Below are 23465 nucleotides of genomic sequence, written 5' to 3'. Positions count from 1 at the left end.
TACTTTCTCCATATGAAATCCAATGAGGCCGAAACCACTCTCAAACATCCTAAGTCATTTCATGGTAATGTTAAAAAGTTAAGTAAAAGGATGAAAATGAAGATTAAGGAGAATGTCACTTTTACTTTAAGAATTTAACATTACTATGAAATTTGAATAGCATATCAATAGTAGAGAGCATTTGAGTGTGTTAATTAGGGTTTGGGAGGGGGAAATGGACCCCAAATAACATTTAGCTAATTCATAAAACACCTTGAAGTCCAAACCAATCAGCAAACCCCTTAGAATTTCATTAAAATAATGTTAAATCGTTGTTTTAGTGGGCTACGGGCCGCTGTTTGTGACTCGGCCGAGTTAGTACGGGAAACGACCGAGTTGGCCGAGTCAGACATGTCGACCGAGTCATTCAATGACTCGGCCAACCGAGCCGTTTTTTGTACCGAGTCACTCCGGCAAGCAATGGAATGGACCAACTCGGCCGTTTCCGTTTCGAAACGGTCGTTTTTTAAAACTATGCTTTGGAATAATGCCTCCCTCGAAACCATGTCAAAAGCTTTTTGAAAACCAACAAAGCAACTATAAACCCACAAAGAGTGATGGTGGGCCTCCTTAATGATGGCTCTAAGGGTGAAGATATCATATATTATCTAGTAGTCTAGGCAAAAGATTGCTTGTCCTCTAGCTCTGAGAGGTTGATTCTTCAATTCCTCATAAATCCATTGGTGTAAAACTATGGCATAAAGCTTGGAGAATGTGTGGCCCACCATGATAATTTTGCATTTATTCACATCAACACTACTCCCAAATTTGTGGATCGAATGCATGATGTGTCTTGTCCGGAAGTGAGGGAAGCCTTAACAAACCACATGGTTAAAAAGATTTGCAATATATGGCTTGAGCGAATGGATGCCATGTGTTATGAATATAATTTATGTAAAAATAATAAATAATACTCATAATAATATGTAATTAAATAATAATTCGTTAAACAAAGAGGCATGTCTCTACAAACATGCATATTCATTAAAGGGTACTTGTCTGGCTATATATATAGGACCCTCACTCTCATTGTATCATCATTCTTCATACATTTTATATATAATAATATTTGTATCCTCAATGGATATTTTCATATTCCAAGTCTTATCGAGTATTTAACTTGAGAGATGAACTTTGTTCGTTTCATCATGCTTAAGGAATTCAGCCTAAAACCCATCCTCATCAACTACTCGGTTGGTACTCAAAGCTCTTTGCTCACCTAATTTCAATTCAGAGAAGAGGTGGCATATGATGGGAGGGGAGGGGATACGAGTGGGGGGCTTGTCTAGGGATGTCGTAAAGAGAAGTGGTGTGGGAGAACATGTTATGGGGGTCACTGTCTGGAGCGATGATGTGATGTCTAGGGAAGAGGGCCCAGTAAAAAGATTTTGGGGAGTGGCAGAGAGCATCACAAAGTTCTCGTCTTCATTGGGAGCAGAAAGTTCATTTTTTGAGGCAATGTAGTCTACAATAAGCTTTGTGAAGGCTCGGGGAGGAAGATGGGTCATGCGTAAGCATGAGAAGCATGAGGTGTAGACACTTATGGAAAGAATTGCACACATCATCAAACCAACGGCTAATGGGATAGGTGCCAAAGGTAGTTTAGGGAAAGACTTGAGAGTGGAATGGAAGTACGAGTCAAGGGTTGCATCCATGAGGGCAGTGGAAAGTGTGTTGTATTTAGTTGTGGTTGTGCCTAAGGCTATAAATTCAAAGAAGGGAGGGAGAAATGTCTTGAGGTGGGTATTGTATGTGTCCACATAGTCTCTATCAAAAAGAGCGTTGAAAATGCAGCAAGAAATTCCTAATTTAATTTTCCCTTGATTAAATTAGGAGAAATTTCAATTTCAATTTCAGCAGAATACTTGTAGGTAGTTGACTGAGGTGACATGGCTCTTGTCACTCAGTTAACTTAGTAAAGTTGAGTTGGAGACACTTGAGTTCAGTTCTACATGATTGATTGCAATTTGTAGCAATCTATTTCAGTTAATTTGAGTTATTGTCAGTGTAACTAGTTCTCGTTGTTAGTAGAACTAGTGGAGGTTCAGTCAAGGGTGTATAACTTTTTTCACACTAAGTGATAAGGGTGTGTTACATTTTTCGCATTGAGTGATCATCCAATTAACTAATCAATCAACCCAAAATAATTGTTGCATATAGAGAGTTTGAGTTACCCAGTTGAGGTTGGAGTTCAAAGGAAGTGTACTATCAATTGTAAACTAGTTCAAGTTGTATAGGTGGTGCATGCAATCAAAGAAGGGCCTAAAGGAATTGCGCAATTCTCAATGAAAAAATTCCCTAATTAATAGGGGCTAATTCCTCATTAAACATCGCAACGAAATAGAGGCTTGGAGGCTCGAAATTTTTGCTAAGTATTGGCCAAGGTCGGTCAGTCACACAAAGGATAGAAGATACAGGGTCAGCCACGCAAAGGATAGAAGATACAGGGTCAGCCACGCAAAGGATAGAAGATACAAGTGTAGGTTGAGCTCAAGCTTGAGTAAAGCATATTGTATTCATCCAGATTCTTTGATTAATGCAATACAGATATTAAGGGGTTTTGAGTAGTTGTTTTCCCCTAGATAAATCTATGTTTATGTGTGTTAAATCTCGATGCATGTTAATGATTTGTGCTCTCGAACGTGAATTTACTTATGCAAATGAGTAGAGTAACTTCAAGTCTTGTGATTTAGTAAATTCCATGAGCAATTTTGAATCTACACATTAATTTCTACATGGTATCAGAGCTAGATTCACAATAGAGAAGAGATTTCAAAGTTGTCATTGCAGGAGGTTCGAATTTGAAGATCAGTGTTACAGGTTTTCTCCAGGACTAAGAAGATGGCTTTCAATGGACTCAAGCTCGAGTATGCTTTGGAAGGAACCACAAATTTTGTGGCATGGAAGATCCGAATGGAGGCAATATTGGATGATAATGGGCTGCTAGAATACATCAAGACAGATGTAGCAAAACCCCTATATTTGATGCGCAGGATCTTGCTCAGTGGAAGAAGGATGTGGCTAAAGCGAGGAGGATCATATTGGATGGAGTTCAAGATCATGTTGTCTCGAATCTCTAGGGGAAGAGGCTTTGTTCGCAATGTGGAAAACACTGATAGAGTTGTTTGAGAACAATAGTGACCACAGGAAGTTGACACTCAAGGACAAGCTTTGAAGTATCAAGATGCACAGTGATAGGGAGCATGTGGTACCTGGATAGTGGTGCCTCGTTCCACGTGACGAGGAACAAAAAAATTTCAGTGATTTGGAGGAGAAAGATCTCCATATGAACATTTATTTGGGAGACGATATAAGGTACAGTGCGACTAGGATCGGTACTATCACCTTTCAAAAGGGTTATGGCTCCCCTCTTAGGCTCAAGGATGTGATGTTTGTACCAAGTCTAATGAAGAATCTAGTTTTCCTAGCCGTGTTAGAGGACTGTGGCTACAATGTGATATTCATCAAAGGGAAGGCTTTCCTGAGCCACATTGCCACGGGACAGGTGAGGCAGATCGGATTTCGAGTCAAAAACCTGTATGCACTTGAGGTAGAAGATGCATGCAAAGCCTCGAGGAGAAGACAGAGACTCAAGATTTGGTTGTTGAAAGGGAGCATGTTAGATCTCTCAACATGCAACCTCGGAAGAAGCCTCAAGAAGTTGTGGAGCAGCCACAAATGGAGAAGCAAACAAGAGGCAGAGTGGAGACATCCACTCAAACAGAGACCTCCAACAGGGGAAGAATTCGAGCTAAGTGGGCAGAGGGAGCACCTGCAGTTATACCTCCAGGAGTGAGGTGGAGCGATGTAGATCCCTAGTCCAAGAGTAGTAGAATTTTGGGCAGGGTCCATTGAGGTGTTCTCCTCATGGATCATTACCTTGTTACAAGGACCCATAGTATTCAATAGCAGAAGGATCAGTGTCAATCAAATACTAAGGAGTGCAGAGGAGTGTTAACAACAGAGAAGGAGGCTCAGTAGCAGAGTCAGCAGCAGCATAGCTTTCCCAGTAGACAGTTGCAAACACATTTGATTCAGTTTATTTTCGATGCTTGTCAGTTGCAGATGTTGTAGTAGCAACGACAACAGTGAGGTGTTGCATGCAATACATTCCAAAGTGTGAAAAATTCTAAATAGAAATCTTATTGCAATGATTAATATAATTTCTTCGACTTATTATCTCATAAATAAGTTATTCATAGTGTTCTTACAGCAAATATCGAAATATATTCTATTGCATCCTTCACAATTAAAGCATTGCAGAAAGCAAATGTAAGGAAAATATTGGCTCAAATACAATCACAATGACACAGTTATTTTTGGATAATCGTCCCCGGAAAAACCCAATGTGGGAAAACCAGTGCAGCAAATGAGAGTTTTATTATTCTTCACAAATTCTCATTTACAAAATTACAACCAACAAAACAAGAATGAGAAATTTTACAGACGCTTCCTGACAAATTTCTAACCCAAGTGAAGTACTTCCTCTTCCCCGAAATCCTTCTGCATCCCTCTGCGTCACACTTCTCACACTAGCTTAGTGTCAAGCTACCCACGCAGGCTCTACGTCAATTAGCCTCTGTGTTGCCTCTTTCTACGTCACCCTATTGTTGCTCTGCGTCTTGTTGCCTTGCACTCTCTGAAGATGTTGATGCCCTCTCTTCATTTCTCAACTGCAACTCTCCCTCTTATTCGATTTTCTCTTGCCGAACTTCGACCAATAAGAAAATTGATCTTACTCGGGTAAATGAGTATCTACCTCTGGTGTGTTCTCCAAGTGCCCATCAAGCCTCCTCTTATAATCCTCTTGTTGATCAATCAACGGCCCAGATTAGATTCTAATCAATGGCTAGGATCATTTGACTTGACCTCCACCTTCTTCTAGAAATTTCACCCATAGTTTAGATTAATACCCATTAATTCTTTAATTTCCTAAGTATAGACTTCAGGTCCTATTAAAAATAATTAATTATTTTATAAAATTGTCTTCGTGTGGAATTTCCCAAAACGATTTCTAGGCATTGGAGAATGCATGTGTCTAAGCCTTCTTGCAAACTTTGAGGCCTAGAGCACATCCGATGCTACCCCAAATCAACACTCCCTCTTAGCGAGGAATGTGCTCTAGCAATATATTGTTGCTGCATAATGCTCTGACTCTAAAGCATCGTCCTCTGCATTGTTGATGTCTAACATGTTGTCCACCAACTACTGCGTTGCTGCTGTAATTGTACTGTTGCTGACACTACCACTACCAACACTGCATCCATACTACAGCTCCCTCTAAATTTTTGCATCTGTGTTGCTGCTGGCACTGCCACTACCAATTGTCCCTGCACTGCAAGCTATTGTTGCTACTGAAACGAATTTTCTACCATACCCATCTGCTCTCTGAACTGAGTGAACTTATCTCTTCCGAGAGACTTTGTGAGTATATTGACAACCTGCTCTCCTGTGGGGGCATACTGTAGCTACACTGCCCCACGCTAAACACAATCTCTGATAAAGTGGCAACAGATATCTATGTGTTTCGATCGATCATGAAATACTGGATTCTCAGAGAGTTTGATACAACTTTGATTATCACAATAAACTTTGGTCGCTTCCATCCTTTTTTCTGAACAAGCTCACAAACAATTTTCTAAGCCATATAGCTTCGCACATAGCTATGTTGGCTGCCATATATTTTGTTTCTACTGAGCTCAGAGCTACCGATTTTTGCTTCCTACTGCACCAAGATATCATCCCTAATCCAACACTGAAGCAGTACCCCAAGGTGCTTTTTCATTCTACTAGACTACCTGCCCAATCTGCATCTGTGAACCCATTCAATCTAACGTCCTCCCCTCGAAAGTATTTCAACCCATATCCGACTGCTCCACGCACATACCTAAGAATGTGCCTAGCTGATGCCCAATGCACCCTTTTTGGTTCCACTATGAACTGACTAAGAGTGTTGACAGCAAAGCAAATGTCTGGCATAGCGTTGACCAGATACATGAGCGACTCAATGAGCTACCTGTACAAGGTGGGATCTACTTCCTTGTCTCCTGATGCATCAATTTTCTTCCCGCTGGAGATCGTAGGAGTAGGCATGGGTTGACAATCCTGCATTTTGAATCTCTTCATAATTTCTGTAGCATATCTTCCTTGTCCAAGGAAGATCTCTCCATTCTTCTGCCAAACTTCCAACCCCAAAAAATAATGCATCAACCCCATGTCCTTCTTGTCGAATTCAGCTTCAAGATTCTTCTTGCAATCCTGGATGAGCCTGGATGACCTAGTTAGGAACAGGTCATCTATATATAATACCATAATAAGTGGCTCATTCTCCACCATCAAATAGTAAAGATTGGGATGAGCATCACTCTTAACAAACCCAAACTGCTGCAAATAACTATCAATCCGACCATACCATGCTCCGAGTGCCTTCTTGAGCCCATATAGGGCTTTCTTTAATCTGCAAACATGAGTTCTCTTCTCATGTGTTTTGAAGCCTTTGGGTTGTTCTATATACTCCTCCTCTTCTATCACCTCGTTCAAGAATGTTGTCTTCACATCCATCTGGTGAATCTCCCATCCCATTTGTGTTGCTAGGGATATAAAAGATTTGATAGAGGTGTATCAAGCAACCAAGGCGAAGGTCTCTTCATAGTCTATTCCTTCTTTCTGAGCATACCCCTTTGCCACGAACCTTGCCTTGTATTTCTCTATACTGCAATCTGCAGCATGCTTGATCTTGTAGATCCATTGTAATCCTACAACTGATCTATCTTTTGGTCTAGGTACTACTTCCCAGGCATCATTCGTCATGATGGAGTTGTATTCTTCCACCATGGCATACACCAATACTTGGTGTTGAACAGCTTCCTGAATGCTAGAGGGTTCTTCAACCTGAGCTAACAATGCCTGGTATCTGTCAGGTTATCTATGTTATCTTTTCTCAGTTCTAAGAGCTCCAACAAACTCCTCTGCGTCACTCTGTGTCTGTCGTACTTCTTTGTTGGTTCTACCACTAGTGGTGGGAGGCTCAACCAACTCCTCCTAATCCTGTCGTTCCATCTGCTGAGAACTATCTGCATTTCCTCCTTCTGAGGAGATACTGGTACTAGTCACTGTACTCGATCTAAGCGTCTGTCCTCCTGCGTGTCCTCCTTGATGCCCCTGTTGCTCTTGGACTAATGGAACAACTCCTGACTAATCTTATGCACGCATCTCACGAGATTCCCTGAAAGCTATGTCCTCCATGAACTTTGCATTTCGTCTCACTACAATCTTCCTACTACCAGGAATGTAGATTTTGTATGCCTTTGAGGTCTCGGTGTATCCTATGAGATACCCCTTATCTACAGTCTGAACCAGCTTACTGCGCTTCTCATCTGGAATGTGACAATAAGCCACACTTCCGGATATCCTGAGATGACTGATTCCGACTTCTTCCATGTGAGGACCCCTCCAGGCGTTTTCTTCCCCAATGCTCTATGAGGAGTTCTATTCTAGATATACATTGTGGTGTTGCAAGCTTCTACCCATAGATACCTAGGTAGATCCTAATCATACATCATAGCTTTGGCTACCCCAACAATAGTTTTGTTTTTCCGTTCTGCTACTCCATTTTACTCCAAATTATATGGAGTTGTCCATTCTCTTTTGATGCCCTCCTTTGTGCATAAACTTGTGAAGTCTTTGTCCGTATATTCTCCACCATTATCTGAACGCAATACCTTTATCTTTTTCCTTGTCATATTTTCAACAAGAGCTTTAAACTCTCGGAAACGATCAAAGATTTCATCCTTGGTCTTTAAGAAATAGATCCAGGTTTTTCTGGAGTGATCATCGATAAAGGTGATGAAGTATTCGCCACCACTAAGAGCTCTTGTGGACATAGGACCACAGATATCTGAGTGTATTAATCCTAATACACATTCTGCTCTATTGTTACTTTTGGAAAACGTTGCTTTAGCATACTTCCCTAGCACACATCCTCTGCATAAGTCATCATGTTCACTACTAAGGACTGGTACTCCTGTAACAGTCTCTCTAAGCATCCTCAGTGCTCCATGGTGTAAATGCCCCATTCACCTGTGCCATAATTCATTTCGCTCCTTCTCACCATTATAGTTGCTGCCTATCAGTGCCATTGGTGATTCAAGCTGCAATCTATACAACTTGTTGCTTCGAATCCCAATTTGCCTTTTCTTCTTCTAGCTTGGATGCTTGACGTATACTTTCTTTCCCATGAAGTATACATCGTATCCCTTGTATTGTAACTTGGACACTGAAATCAAGTTCATTCCTAATCCCGGCACATGCAGAACATTGGTGGCTCGGATGTTGGTCACTGCTTCCAATTGAAATGTTATGGTGCCTCTCCCTAATGGAGTACATTTCGTTATGTTTCCCATAGTAATTTGGAAGTCCATTTGTTCTTCTTGATAACACGAGAAATGTTCTCGTACTCCAGTGATATGAGCTGAAGCACTGCTATCAATGTACCAAACATCTGCTGACGTTGAATTTGCTAGGCATGTGAATTCTTCATCTAATCTGGTACGTAAATCTGAGACACTTTGAGTACCCATATTGTGCCAATTTCTGACACTAACCTGTTCTAGCAACTGCTGCAGGAAAACTATGTCCCACCTGAGACAACCCCTCTCGTTGAATCTTCTATTGCGTTGTTCCTTCTACCACTGACAAATTTTGATTGGAAAGACTTACCTCTTTGTCAACTCACTCAAAGAGAGTTTTCCCACGAAATCCAATCCTCTTGGCTTTGAACTGCACAAACCCCTTGGAGATTCGAATTATTGCCCCTACAGGAATTTCGAATTCCCTTCTCCTTTCAACGATGGGTCTTCTAGCATCTTCCTTCTGCTTTCCCTTACCTCTAATACCATGTGAAAAATTCTAAATAGAAATCCTATTGTAGTGACTAATATAATTTCTTTTACTTATTATCTCATAAATAGGCTATTCACAGTGTTCTTACAGCAGATATCAAAATATATTCTACTGTAACCTTCACAATTAAAACATTGCAGAAAGTAAATGTAAGCAAAAACACTGGCACAAATACAATCACAATGACAGTTATTTTTGGACAATCATCCCCGGAAAAACTCAATGTGGGAAAATTGGTGCACTAGATGAGGCTTTTATTATTCTTCAGTAAATTCTCACAGGAATGAGAAGTTTTATAGACGCTTCCTGACAAATTTCTCACCCAGGTGAAGTACTTCCTCTTCCCCGAAATCCTTCTGCATACCTCTGCGTCAAACTTCTATAATTGGCTCAGCATCAAGCTGCCCACGCAAGCTCTGCATCAATCTGCCTCTATACTGCCTCTTTATGTGTCACCATGTTCCTACTCTATGTCTTGCTGCCTTGCACTCTCTAAAGATGTTGATGCCCTCTCTTTCTTTCAACCTGCAACTCTCCCTCTGATTCGATTTTCTCTTGCCGAACTTCGACCAGTAAGAAAACCGATCTTACTCGAGTAACTGAATATCTGCCTCTGGTGTGTTCTCCAAGTGCCCATCAAGCCTCCTCTTATAATCCTTTCATTGCTCAATCAACGGCCCAGATTAGATTCTAATCAATGGCTAGGATCATTTGACTTGATCTCCACCTTCTTCTAGAAGTTTCACCCACAGTTTAGATTAATACCCATTAATTATTTTAATTTCCTAAGTTTAGACTTAAGGTCTCATTAAAAATAATTAATTATTTTGAATAAAATTGTCTCCGAGTGGAATTTCCCAAAACAAATTCTAGGTATTGGAGAATGCATGTGTCTAAGCCTTCCTACAAATTTTGAGGCCTAGAGCACATTTGATGCTACCCCAAATCAACACAAAGGTGCTAGATCGAAGTAGATGTGAATCCCTTTTTTGCTAAGAGGAAGTGTTGAAAATGCAACAAGAAATTTCTAATTTAACTTTCCCTTGATTAAATTAGGAGAAATTCGAATTTCAATTTCAGCAAAATACTTGGAGGTTGTTAACTGAAGTGACATGGCTCTTGTCACTCAGTTAACTTAGTAAATTCGAGTTGGAGACACTTGAGTTCAGTTCTACATGATTGATTGCTAATTTGTAGCAATCTATTTCAGTTAATTCGAGTTATTGTTAGTGTAACTAGTTCTCACTATTATTAGAACTAGTAGAGGTTCAATCAAGGGTGTGTAACCTTTTTCACATTAAGTGATAAGCGTTTGTAACACTGAGTGATCATCTAGCTAACTGATCAATCAACCCAAAATAATTGTTGCATGCAGAAAATTCGAGTTACCCAATTGAGATTGGGGTTCAAAGGCAGTGTACTATCATAAACTAGTTCAAGTTGTACAAGTGATGCATGCAGTCAAAGAAGGGCCTAGAGGAATTTCACAATTCTCAATGAGCAATTTGCCTAATTAATAAGGGCTAATTCCTCATCAAACATTGCAAGGAAATAGGGGCCTAGAGGCTCAAAATTTTGGCTAAGTATTGGCCAAGGTCGTTCAGTCAGGTAGAGGATAGAAGATACAGGTGCCAGTTGAGCTCAAGCTTCAGCAGAGCATATTGTATTCATCCAAATACTTTGATTAAAGCAATATAGATAGTAAGGGGTTTTGAGCAGTTGCTTTCCCCTAGATAATTTTTTGTGTATGTGTGTTAAATCTTGATGCATGTTAATGATTTCTGTGAAAATTCTATCACTGCAACAACTGATTTACTTTACCTACTTATTTTCCAATAAGTTATTTATGAAATTCCTTCAATAAACATTAAAATAAATTCTGCTGCAGATATCACACCATAATACAGAAACAAACACATGCACAAGAATCAACACAGATATTTTGGACAACAGTCCCCGGAAAAACCCAATGTGGGAAAACCGGTGCAGCAAGGGAGGATTTTATTATTCAGCAATTCTTCAGTACAATAGGGTGCCAAACTGGCTTACCCAACAGAGAAAAAATTCTCCAACACTTCTCCTAGTCTCAGTGTCAGCCTGGCTGACCTCTACGTAGCTCCCAAACACTCTGCGTCAGCCCCTGCCTCTCTGCCTCAGCACTAGGCCTCTCTGTGTCACCCACGCAGGCCCTCCAGTGACTGCGTAATCTTCTGCTGGCTCTATGTCTACCTCTCCAACCTCTGCGTTGGTCTTCTGGTGCTTCTCCCGACTCTCTATTCCGTACTTGTTTCCTCCTGCTACTCTCCAAACCATTGGTTCGAATTTCTCAGCTAACCCCGCTCTGGAAATCGAACTAACTAGTCTCCCTCAATGTGTCCCCCACCTGACCCTCAATCCTCTTCTTATACTTTTCTCATTGGTCCATCAATGGCCGAGATTAAATCTCTAATCAACGGTTAAGATTAGAGTTGGCTTGATCCATGACTTTTGGACCCTTCTAACCCAGTTTTATATTAATACCCATTAATATTCTATTTTTCCTTAGTTTAGACTTAGGAACTCCATTAAAAATATTAATTATTTTAATATCTCCCAAATCGGTTAGAATCTGCCCAAACAATTTCTGGGTCTTGGAGATCTCATGTGCTTTAGCCTCTCCACCAATTTTCATTGCTAGAGCACATCCAATTAAAAGAATGTTGAATGAATTAATTTCGAATGAGCAAACAGCTCAATCATAATACAGAGATATTTACAATAATAGAAACATCAGGTTTCTATGTAGAATATAGAAACACTCAGTTTCATCAAAGAAACTGCTAAAAGAATATAAATAGCAACAGCTAAAAGGAATGAGCATTAAATGCTAAATAGGAATATTCTAATATATTCTAATACCCTCCCTTAATGCTCAATCTATTTACAACACCAATAGACCCTCTGAATTTTACAAATTTATCAGGACCAAGAGGCTTGGTGAAGATGTCGGCGGGCTGCTCTGTTGTGGGAACATATTGCAACTGAACTGAGCCGTCTTCAACAAGCTGGCGAATGTAGTGGCAATGAGTTTCCACATGCTTTGTTCGTTCATGAAAGACAGGATTCTTGGCAAGTTTGAGCACTCCCTGATTATCACAAAACAAAGAAGTAGGCCCTGTCTGGGAAACATGCATATCTGCCAGCATACGTCGAAGCCAAACTGCCTCACAGGATGCCTTAACTGCTCCCCGATACTCGGCTTCTGTTGAGGAGAGAGCCACTGCCTGTTGCTTCTTACTAGTCCAAGTAACAGCACCGGATCCTAGATTAAACACATACCCAGCTGTAGATTTACGGTCATCAACCGAACGGCCCAGTCAAACCACTGAGAATAGGATTGGAACTTCGAGTGTATAGGAGGCCATAATCAGAAGTGCCACGCACATATCGTAGCACACGCTTTGCTGCTTGCCAATGATCAGCTTTAGGAGCGGACATGAAGCGAGAAATGTAGCTTACTGCAAAACTGATGTCAGGTCTGGTAGCAGTAAGATAGATGAGACTGCCCACTAATTGCCTGAATAAAGTTTCATCCACAAGGGGAGAGGATGACTGAGCTGAAAGTTTGAGCCCTGGTTCCATAGGAGTCGTGGCCGGTTTGCAATCCTGCATTCTGAATCTGTCCACAAGATTTTTGGCATACTTGGACTGAGAGAGAAAGATCTGATTTTCAGTCTGCCAAACTTCAACCCCCAGACAATAATGAAGAAGCCCCAAGTCTGTCATCTCAAAAGTTCTGCATAAATCTTGTTTGATCCCATGGATCAAATGTGCAGAGCTGCCAGTAATGATAAGATCATCCACATAGACAACCACAAACAAGATATCATCACCAGTATGCTTGATGTACAGGTTTGCATCAGAAGGGCTCCGCTGAAAACCCTGATCTGTCAGGTACTGATCAATTTTTATGTACCAAGCCCGAGGAGCTTGTTTCAATCCATAGATTGCTTTAGCTAACCGACACACTTTCTGTTCTTGACCAGCAACCTTGAATCCTGGAGGCTGCGTCATGTAGACTTCTTCTTGGAGATCACCATTTAGGAAAGCACTTTTTACATCCATCTGATGAACTTTCCAATTGAACTGAGTTGCTAGGGCAAGAACAAGCCTTATGGTACTCATCTTGGCTGTAGGAGCAAAAGTCTCCTCATAGTCGATGCCTTCCTTCTGTGAAAATCCTCGAGCCACAAGCCGAGCTTTATACTTGTCTATGGTTCCATCAGCTTTGTATTTCACTTTATACACCCATTTGCAGCCTATGGGCTTTTTGTCTGCAGGAAGATCAGAAAGTGTCCATGTGTGATTCTTCTGAAGACTCTGGAATTCGGCTTCCATAGCCTGTTCCCACTCAGATGTACCCTTAGCCTCTGAATAGGTTTGAGGCTCAAAAGTACTGTGCAGGTTAGCCATAAGAGCAAAATTGACTGTAGACTGTTGTCTGTTCTTATGTCTAGAAGTTCTGCCTTCAAGGAGCTCATCATCCCGGAGATCACCAATGGTTTTAGCCCACCATTTTGGCCGAAGAGTAGAAGAAGCAATAGCAGAAGTAGAGGAACCAATATCAGGAGGAGGTGGAGGAGACTCAAGAGCAATAGGGGCCACAAGAGGAGGATTATTTTCTGGAGGAAGCTCAGATAGAGTATGATCAAATACTGATGCTACATCATCCCTCCCATCAGGTGGACCGACCGGAAGAAGAACACTGTGAGGCTGATCCTCAGAACACTGCTTAGAAGAAGAAGACTGAAAAAATCCTCTGTCTTCATCAAATACTACATCCCGACTGAAGCTAAGACGACCAGTGGCTATATCTATCAGCCTATAGGCCTTGTGATGATCACTGTACCCTGTCATCATGAGTTTCTGGCTTTTGGAATCCAACTTAGATCGCTTAGCAGCTGGAATCCAAACATATGCAACTGAGCCAAATACTTTGAGATGACTGATCTTAGGCTTTCGGCCAGACCAAACCTCTTCAGGAGTCTTCCCTGTAACAGCCTGAGTGGGTGATCTGTTAAGAAGATAAACAGCAGTAAATACTGCTTCAGCCCAGAATTTGTTTGGAACACTCCTGTGTTGTAGCATGGAACGAGCCATTTCAACAACCGTGCGATTGCGACGCTCGACAACACTGTTTTGCTGAGGAGTGTAAGGAGTGGTTAATTGACGTTTGATGCCATGAATATCACAGAAGTTGGCAAACGCTGAAGAACAAAATTCCCCCCCATTGTCGGTCCTAAGGGTCATGATGTTACAACCAGATTCTTTCTCCACTAATGTTTTAAACTTCTGAAAGGTACTAAGAACATCAGATTTATTTTTTTAAAAATATACCCACATCTTTCTACTGAAATCATCTACAATAAGTAAAAAATATTTGCAAGCAGTGATAGAAGCTGTATTCATAGGTCCGCAAATATCAGCATGAAGTAACTGAAGTACCTTAGATGCGCGCCAAGATTCTCCATTTTTGAATGAAGACCGATGTTGCTTTCCCGCTTGACAGGCGCTGCATACCCCCAACTGCTGAGTCTGAATATCAGGTAATCCAGACACAAGTCCCTCCCTAGAGAGCTGAGAGAGATACTGCATATTGAGATGCCCATATCGCTGATGCCATAGAGTGCTGATAGGAGAAATACGTGCTGCTAGAGCCACTTCTGGAGAGTCACCGGTGTCAAGTAGCCTGTATAAACCATGATCTTCTAGGCCAACAGCAACTGTTAAACTAGACTCCCTGTCAATAATGGAGCACTTGTGGGTACTGAACACTACATCAAGTTGAGGAGAATTCCTCATAATCTGGCTGATAGATAGCAGATTAATTTCCATACCAGGAACATAGTATACATTCAGAAATATAAGTGTGCGCCCACCAGACTGAATTTGAACTGTACCTCTGCCAGCTACTATGTACTTTTCACCTCCGCCAAATACCACGGAATCACTGAAAGGTGAGAAGTCAATAAACCAGTCACGCCTGTGAGAAAAATGACGTGATGCGCCAGAATCAATGTACCATGCAGAGGAAGGAACATGATCTGAAGACCTTTTAGCCATAAAGGCGTAAAAGGCAGACTCTGTTTGCTCGGAATGTTCTGCAACATTTGCTGTCTGATGTGGCCCTCCCTGTTTCCTCTATTCAGAAGCAATCCTCTGTCGGCAATCTTTCTTCATGTGACCGAACTTGTGACAGTAATTACACTGCACACTTTTCTTCCGAGCAGGATCAAAAGGCTGAGAGGAGCCTTTCTGCTGAGAGGACTGATATTTTGCAGAAAATGCATTTTCCGAGGACACTGATGAAGCACTACTACCAAACTGTTGTTTCCACCGATCCTGCTGCAGAAGTTTGGTACATAAATCTGGAAACTTCAGATCAACATTTGTGGTGGTAATGTTGAGCGTTTCAATGAAGTGTTCATAAGATTTCGGTAGACTTTTCAAAGTAATGACTACCATATCTTCCTCCTCCATGGTCTGACCAATGGCTTCGAGCTGATCTCGAATGTCTTTAATTTTGTTGAGATGTTCCTGTAAAGACATATGTTCGTCCATCATGATGGAGAACAACTGATTTTTGAGAAAAAAAGCTCTGCTTTTATCAGATGTCTCATGCAGTTCTTTCAACTGTTGCCAGATTTCAGCAGCTGTCTTGCCAGAAGGGATCTGTGGTAACTGATCATCAGCGACAGAGAGCTTGAGAAGCATAACAGCCTCTCGATTTCGATCATCAAATTTATCTTGATCGGTCCCGGCTGTACCGAGACGAAGCTCTTTGCCCAAAATGAGTTGATCAAGATGCCTGTACTCAAAAATGGTCAACATTCTTTGTTTCCAAATGTTATAGTTGCTGCCATTAAAGCGTTGATTTCCTTCTAACATCAGATTGGTAAGTGTGGCCATTTTCCCAAAGAAAATACAGAAGTCTGACACACAAGAACAATGTAGCTGCCTGTTTATCCTGGTGTAAATTAAAGAACAGACTTTGTCCTGCTAAAAAAAATTTTTACCCAGCAAAAATATCTCTCCAGTCTAAAACAATAGAAATACTGCTAGCACAAAATACAGTTCTGAGAATACAGTTTCCCACAGGAGAATGCAAGTCTACCACAAGTGTATACTGATGCAATAAACAGATGTCACAGGTCTGAGTTTGTAATGGAGGCTGTCAGGATCACAAGAGAAAAAAAATTCCGCTGATTGGTAACACACTGCCGGCAACCAGAACCACAAATACAGCAAATATGAAGATTGAAAAATGGACCCACGTGTGCTGTCTCAGCTTCACTTTTCTGCTGATTGGGAACGCTGATAAAGCAAATACGAAGATCTAAACAAATTGGCCCACGTGAGCTATCAAAGCTTCACGTCACGTCTCAGCTATATACGTCTCAGAGGTATAGTTCCACAGGTGTATACGCTTTATATATATACACGGGTTTGATAACACACGCGTATGACTGAAATATATCAGCGTTTGAAATATACACGGGTTTGAAATATATCAGAAATATAACGCTTGAAATACAATGAACCACGGGTTTCAAATATGTATCCACGGGTCTGAAATATATATCCACAGGTTTCAAATGTGTATCCACGGGTTTCAAATGTATATCCACGGGTTTGAAATTACACGCGTATCCACAGATATCCACGGGTTTGACAGCGTTTAAAAATAAAACCACGAATTTGCCCGCAGATCGAATTTTCAAACCACGACTCCGACTTTCAAAAAAACAAATGAGTTTTGAGGGAAAACACCTGGATCACGATTGCTGAGGAATTCCACGTTGTGGTCGAGTAGCCGCCAGGCGAAGAAGAAGATAGCCGGATTCACGATTCCAAGCAAACTGGCCAGCCAAAAAAGAATTCCGCTCCCACGAAAACAGTCACCGCCACAAAGTTATTTCCTTAATAAAATGATCATGCAAGGGAAGAATCCATTTCTGTATCGAGATGGACGACTGTAAGCTTTTATCACAGCGAGCAAAGCCGAGGCTAAGACTCAGTGAAGGTTGCCTGGCTTACAGAGGGCTCGACCTTAGAAAGGACTCAAGAGATTACGATGCAAAGAGAATTACTGTTCAAGAAATCTCTTAACCTTGCTCTGATACCATAAAAGAATGCTGAATGAATTAATTTTGAATGAGCAAACAGCTCAATCATAATACAGAGATATTTACAATAATAGAAACATCAGGTTTCTATGTAGAATATAGAAACACTCAGTTTCATCAAAGAAACTGCTAAAAGAATATAAATAGCAACAGCTAAAAGGAATGAGCATTAAATGCTAAATAGGAATATTCTAATATATTCTAATACCGATGCTACCCCAAATTAACAATTTGTGTTCTCGATTGTGAATTTACTTCCGCAGATGAGTAGAGTAGCTTCAAGTCTGGTGATTTAGTAAATTTCATGAACAGTTTTGAATCTATACATTAATTTCTACAAAGAGCATATGATACACTCACCATTCCTATTCAAATATCATGAGTATGATTCCAAAGATGCTCCTCTGTAATCCTACATAACTAATAGACTTGAGCTTATTTATTTCAATGGTCATCCAAGGCCTATGTCACATGGTTGTGGTTCGAATTGAGGTTTAGCAACCATTAAGTTCGATTCGAATTCGAATATTTTAACAAGGTTCGAATGAGTTTCGCCATTAGACTCCGGTATACATATATATGTATATATATTTTAAATTTATAATGATATATAATTCCAATTTATATTACTTTTATTGATTTATATTATGTTTTATTTTAAATTTATATATAATTATATAATTTTATGTGTTTTATTTTCATTATATTAAACTATATTTCAATATTAAACTATATTTCCTAAAATAAACCTACAACAAACAATAATGAAAAAAACATTAAGAAGCATATTTGAAACTTAAAACATAAGGTGTTGTCTACTTTTCACCATGACAGAGTCCATCATGTAGGTCCACTGAATCCATCAATCAACGAAGTCCATCAAGCAGTGTTGTCCGCTGAATCCATAAATCGACGGAGTCCATCGTGTAGTGTTGTCCACTAAATCTATAAATCGACGGAGTGTTGTTGACTCTGTTGCGGAGTGTTGTCACCTATGCAGCGAGGTTTTAGTCAAAAAGGACAAGTCTCGACTGAATAGCATTTTAACTTTTAACCATGCGACAGACTCGCGGAGTGAGCCATCACTCTGTGTGGTGAGATGAACCATGATGTGACCAGTGTTTTCAAAACAGTTTTTAAAAACCGGTTACCGGTCTAACTGGCCGGTTAGCAAGGTCACCGGTCTAAACCGGCCAAAAAACCCAGTTCAATCGCCCATTTCACTAAAATTTGTCCTAAACCGGCTGGTTAGAGGCACACCCACCGTGTAATGTAAAAAGTGTAATGCAGACTATGTTTTAGGGGTTTTGGGGGGAAACTAAGGGTGTTTTCCCTCCAAAAACACCCTCTCCAAGCCTTTAAGAGGCCCCTCTCACTCTCATTTGTCTCACATAACTGTTTTGGAGTGTTTGTGAGCTTGGAGAGTGTTGAGTTTTTGGCATTTGCTAACGTAGTCATCTTGGAGTTGGAGTTGGAGCTATTTTGGAGATAGTGTGTAGCTGTCAATGGAGTTTCCATCTTCAAGAGGAGGCTAAGGAAGTTAGTTTGCAATTCCAGGTAAGGATTTGCACTTGAAAATTCCTTATTTGACTGTTGTCCATGAATTAATTTTTTTTGTGTTATAAACTTCTCACTTCTATGATCTACCATCCAGGGAGTCATCATGCCTCCAAAAGCCGGAGATACTGCATGGGCTCATTGTGATAAGATTGATGGCAAAATGATCTACAAATATTGCCAAAAATCCATTCAAGGAGGGGGTATTAACAGGTTCAAGCAACACTTGGCTGGGATACGAGGCCATGTAAAGCCATGTGGAGCACCAAATGAAATAATAGGGCATATTAGGGCAGAATACCTTCAGAAGTTTGAGACTCAAGTCACTGAACTAATAAATAAGTTTGTGACTGCAAAGTTTGGGAGTCGAGACTCAACCAACTGAATTTGATCATGATCACTGAGACTCATGAGAAGTTTCAACTTCAAGTGATAATGTTGATCACTATTATAGTATTACTATTATCATATATGTAGAGTCTAGACTAAAGTCTTGTAATAGACCACTGGCCCCATAGTTTGTAGGCTTTGCTTTTGCACTCTAGAGGCCATTTAGAGCCTCATTGCTTATGTATTTTGTCGATGATATGTATTGCACTCAGTGCCATTTTGATATATTCACCTTTACATGGTATATAAATGAGCAATCTTTGCATATTTTGTCTCTATTGGCTTGGAATCATGGTTTTAAATCTTAAAAATAGTTTTTTCATTAAAAAATAATTATTTAATGTATTTTTCTAAAACCGGTTCGTTTAGACCAAACCAGTCCCAGTTAGACCGGTTCCGATCAGTAAACCAGTTAATTAGGTGGACCGGTCCGGTCACCGGTTCCGGTTTTAAAAACATTGGATGTGACTAGCTGAGACGATTGTGGTGAAATGAAGTATGACATGGCCAGCTGAGAGGATTGGGGTGAGAAGAATTATGACGCGGCCAGCTGACCTTATGGCCAATGAACCTCATGGCGAACCTTTATTGTTAAAATTGGCAACTAGGGCCAAACTCCACATGGGTCATCTTATTTATGACCGCTGATATTTTCCTTGGATTCCTCTCTCCGAGAGTTGTAGGATTGATCTAAAGATCTGACATGTACAAATGAAGTTATGAATTTATTTTGATTATGGTCAGCCAGCGAACTTACGTAGGCTCAAAAGCCCAACAGTCACATCTATTCATCCTCAACGTTGTATATAAATAGAAGGTGACTTAACCTCATTTGGACACAGTCATATTCACACTTCTCTCTCTATCCTCATTAATTGGGTACGGATTTCTGGGTCTCTCTCTCTCCACACATCCAAAATTTCAAGAGTGAAATTTCAGGAGGCCTAAATTTCAGGAGACCGAATTTCTAGACAGTTTGACCAAGCATTGACCAGCAGTGTTGACCTGTTTGACTGTGTTTTTGGGTGAGGTATTTCTGTTTGGGCAGGCTACATTTCTGGACACAGAAATTGAGGTCAAATGTTGACTTTGACTAGCATTGACTGCAGCTAGGGCTGACCGCAGGTTGCCTGTTTGACCAGATTTGACTGGGCTTATTTTGGGCTGCTTTGAGGGCTGATTTATCTTGCTGTTTGGAGACTGAAGTTGACCAATTTGTTGAGGGTCAAATCTTCCATGTTGACCGGCGTTGGTTAGGGCTCTTTTGCTGCTGTTATAAATTATCAGATTTGTAAATTGTGCTATCTCTCTCTCCACTGAACTATTGAAGACCATAAGAAGATTTGATCAAGAGTTTCCCCACATTGGGGTTTGTCCCTCGCTGGTGCCATATCTTGTGTCCTCTTGTCTTGGCTTGTCTTCCACTGTTTATGTTTATGTTTTATCTGCATTTTACTATCATGTTGATGTGATTGCTAAACTGGATATTGATATTGGGCTAATAAAGAAATTGAAGTAAAATTGCTCTAAAGCATACATAGAACATACCATTATTGCCTAAAACTAACATTTATTGAACATGCAAAATTTTTTTGAGGTTTGCCGAATTTCGAACGTTCAGATTCTGCAAACCCTGTGAATTAGTCCAAGGCTGGAACATGAGGAATATACACATTGCTCAATACCAAAAATATGTCAAAAAATATGAATACATAATATCAACAGGAGATGTCAAATATACTGTTTTATTCAGTGGAGTCATTTGCTGCAAGGACAGATATCAATGACACTTCTATTAAGTCACTTAACATAATATGGCTATAGTAGTAAAGCATTGAACCTCCACTAATATACACAGCTGCATAGAAACATCTTGCACATGAAAGAAAAAAATCATTGGTTGTCGTTACTGCTGTCAAAATAAGTAGAAGACTTGCTTTACAATCATTTAAAAGGTGTTCATACATAATATCCTCATTAATAACAAAATAAGGTGAAATGTACAGAGTCCAATTATTACAAACCTGCCTTCAGTAGTCATTGTGAAATCATTTAATGCCAGTGCACAAGATACAGACTGAACAAAAAAGACACAGCGAGCAGAACAAATTATTATTAGATAAAAAAAAAAAAAACTTAACAAGCTACAAGTTATTAGTAACACCCTTGACATAATCCTATTTTTTCTCAACAAAATCTAATACAAGGGAAATGAATATAATACCATATTTAAAGAAGCTTTTATCCAAACCTACACTGGTTTTTTTCAGATTCTCATGATAAGAAATTTCTTAATTTACCTGGCTGTGATAATGAAGACTGTTGGCACATATTACAAGCACACCACCAATAGGAGAAGGCACCGCAAGAAGCTTATAGGCATCATGTGGAAGGTTCTGGGAAACAAGGTAGTAGATAAATTAGCTCATATTTTAGACTAACATATTACTCAATAGTATTAGCCAAACTACTTCAACCCAGAAACTATATTGACAGACAAAGATCGTTACGGCTAGCTGCTAAATAGTTTGATCAAAGGAAGATAGTAAATTGCCTTTGTTGTTTGAAACAAATAATAATACATCTCAAGTATGAGACACGTTAACATATTGCACATGAATTTTACAATAATCTGTTCTACCTTTTACCCCAAACATAGATACTTGTGTCCCTCAGCATCATTCATCAGCCCCACTTGGTGGAAGGTAAGCAGTTGATCATTGTTCTTTATGTTAATGATTTGATATTGACCGGTGATAATCAGTTGATCATGTCTTGCAAGGAGGACCTTGCAAGAGAGTTCGAGATGAAAGACATGGATTTCATGCACTACTTTCTAGGCACGGAAGTGTGGCAGAAGGATGGGGAAGTGTTTGTGTCTCAAGGCAAGTATGCCAATGAGATACTCAGGAGATTCCACATGGAGAAGTGCAAGCCCATGCAGACTCCTCTAGCAGGTAACTGGAGGAAGGAGGATGCTACTTCAGGAGAAGTAGTGGAAGTTATTGTGTATCGCCAGCTTGTGGGTTCACAGATGTACTTAGTGAACACACGACCAGATTTGTGCTTTGCAGTGAACCAGTTGAGTCAAGCTATGGTTCAGCCTACCAAGTTGTTTTGAAAGGCAGTGAAGCATGTTTTGAGATACCTCAAAGGCACATCTCAGTTTGGATTATGGTACAGACGATCAGAGGGAGTGAAGCTACAGGGCTTCACAGATGTAATTGGACAAGGAGTCCATCAAATCGGAAGAGCACATCAAAAGGAATTTTCAACCTTGGTTCAATTGCAGTTTCTTGGTACAACAGGAAACAAAGGTCAGTTGCACTTAGCTCAGCAGAGGCTGATTACATGGCGGCAAGTCAGGGAGCATGTGAGGCCATTTGGGTGCAGAAAATTCTAGTTGGTTTGTTTGATCAGAGGATGGATCCAACTGTGATCTATTGTGATAATCAGAGTTGTATCAAACTCTCTGAGAATCCAGTATTTCATGACAGGTCCAAGCATATCGACATTCAGTATCATCATCTTAGAGACTATGTGGCGAGGAAGATCATGTTGTTACAGTATGTTTCGACCGAGGAGCAAGATGCTGACATTTTAACTAAGGCATTATCAAAGCATAAATTCGAGTTCCACAGAATCAGGATTGGGATCGAGTTGAATTCTTTTCTTGTTGAAAGGGAGTGTTGAAAATAGCAACAAGAAATGCTAAAAATAGCATTGCTATAGATAGCATTTCAGGATATATTCCAATTTTAATTTGTCCTTGAATTAAAATTGAGAGTTAAAATTCAAATTTAGTCTCACTAGTTGTTTGAAAAATAATTAATTGATTCATCTAGAGTTAATTAGTTGGTGAAAATCAAACATGAATCCTTTGTGAAGACATGCAACAGTTATCTCTTTGATTGAGGAAGTTATCCCTTAATTAAGGAGATAAGGATGGGTTGTATTTGAGTTGTAATTAGTTAGCTCAGTTAACTGAGTTAAGTCCAATTAAATTAGTTCCAAATAGTTTGTGGAACCAATTATGAGTTCAGTCAGTTAATGAATGCATGCATGCAACTAGTGTTCTCCAGATAACTGAATATTCTCTCATAAATAATTCATGCATGTCAGTTCAGACAAAGACCCAGTTGAGATTAAAGGTAGCGACAGTGTACTATCAGTTGCTAGAATATTCCCATGTGAATATCTCTTGCATGCAGAAGGAATTCATTCCTTGAGGATTGTACAGTTACTACAGAGGTCAGAGCAATGTGTGAGGTGGAATCACGCAGGTGGCAGCTGGAGGACCCAAGAGAAACTACGCAAGGAAATAGGAGGCTTGGAGGACTGAAGGAAGGCATATGTGTTGCCTATTCTTTCTATGAGCAACAGAAGTGAGGGATTGTACTAAGAGCTGGATAG

The 23465-nt window shown here is 40.1% G+C and overlaps 1 protein-coding gene across 1 annotated transcript in view; it reads right to left on the bottom strand.

The window, feature by feature from the left end:
• The window catches only part of CPSF160 (cleavage and polyadenylation specificity factor 160), a 424028-nt gene that overhangs the window by 357685 nt on the left and 42878 nt on the right, over nt 1–23465 (bottom strand). The window contains exons 6-7 of the mRNA XM_089425698.1: nt 21353–21448; nt 21077–21129 (exon numbers count right to left, since the gene is read on the bottom strand). Of these exons, the coding sequence (XP_089281824.1) occupies nt 21077–21129; nt 21353–21448 (149 nt within the window). The remainder of the gene's footprint in view (nt 1–21076; nt 21130–21352; nt 21449–23465) is intronic.

Source organism: Pinus tabuliformis, chromosome 4_2 (genome assembly GCF_031772625.1).
Source record: "Pinus tabuliformis cultivar Carrire ecotype Pingquan chromosome 4_2, CPIR1, whole genome shotgun sequence".
NCBI lineage: Eukaryota > Viridiplantae > Streptophyta > Pinopsida > Pinales > Pinaceae > Pinus > Pinus tabuliformis.
This window is presented reverse-complemented; position numbering and strand designations above follow the sequence as displayed.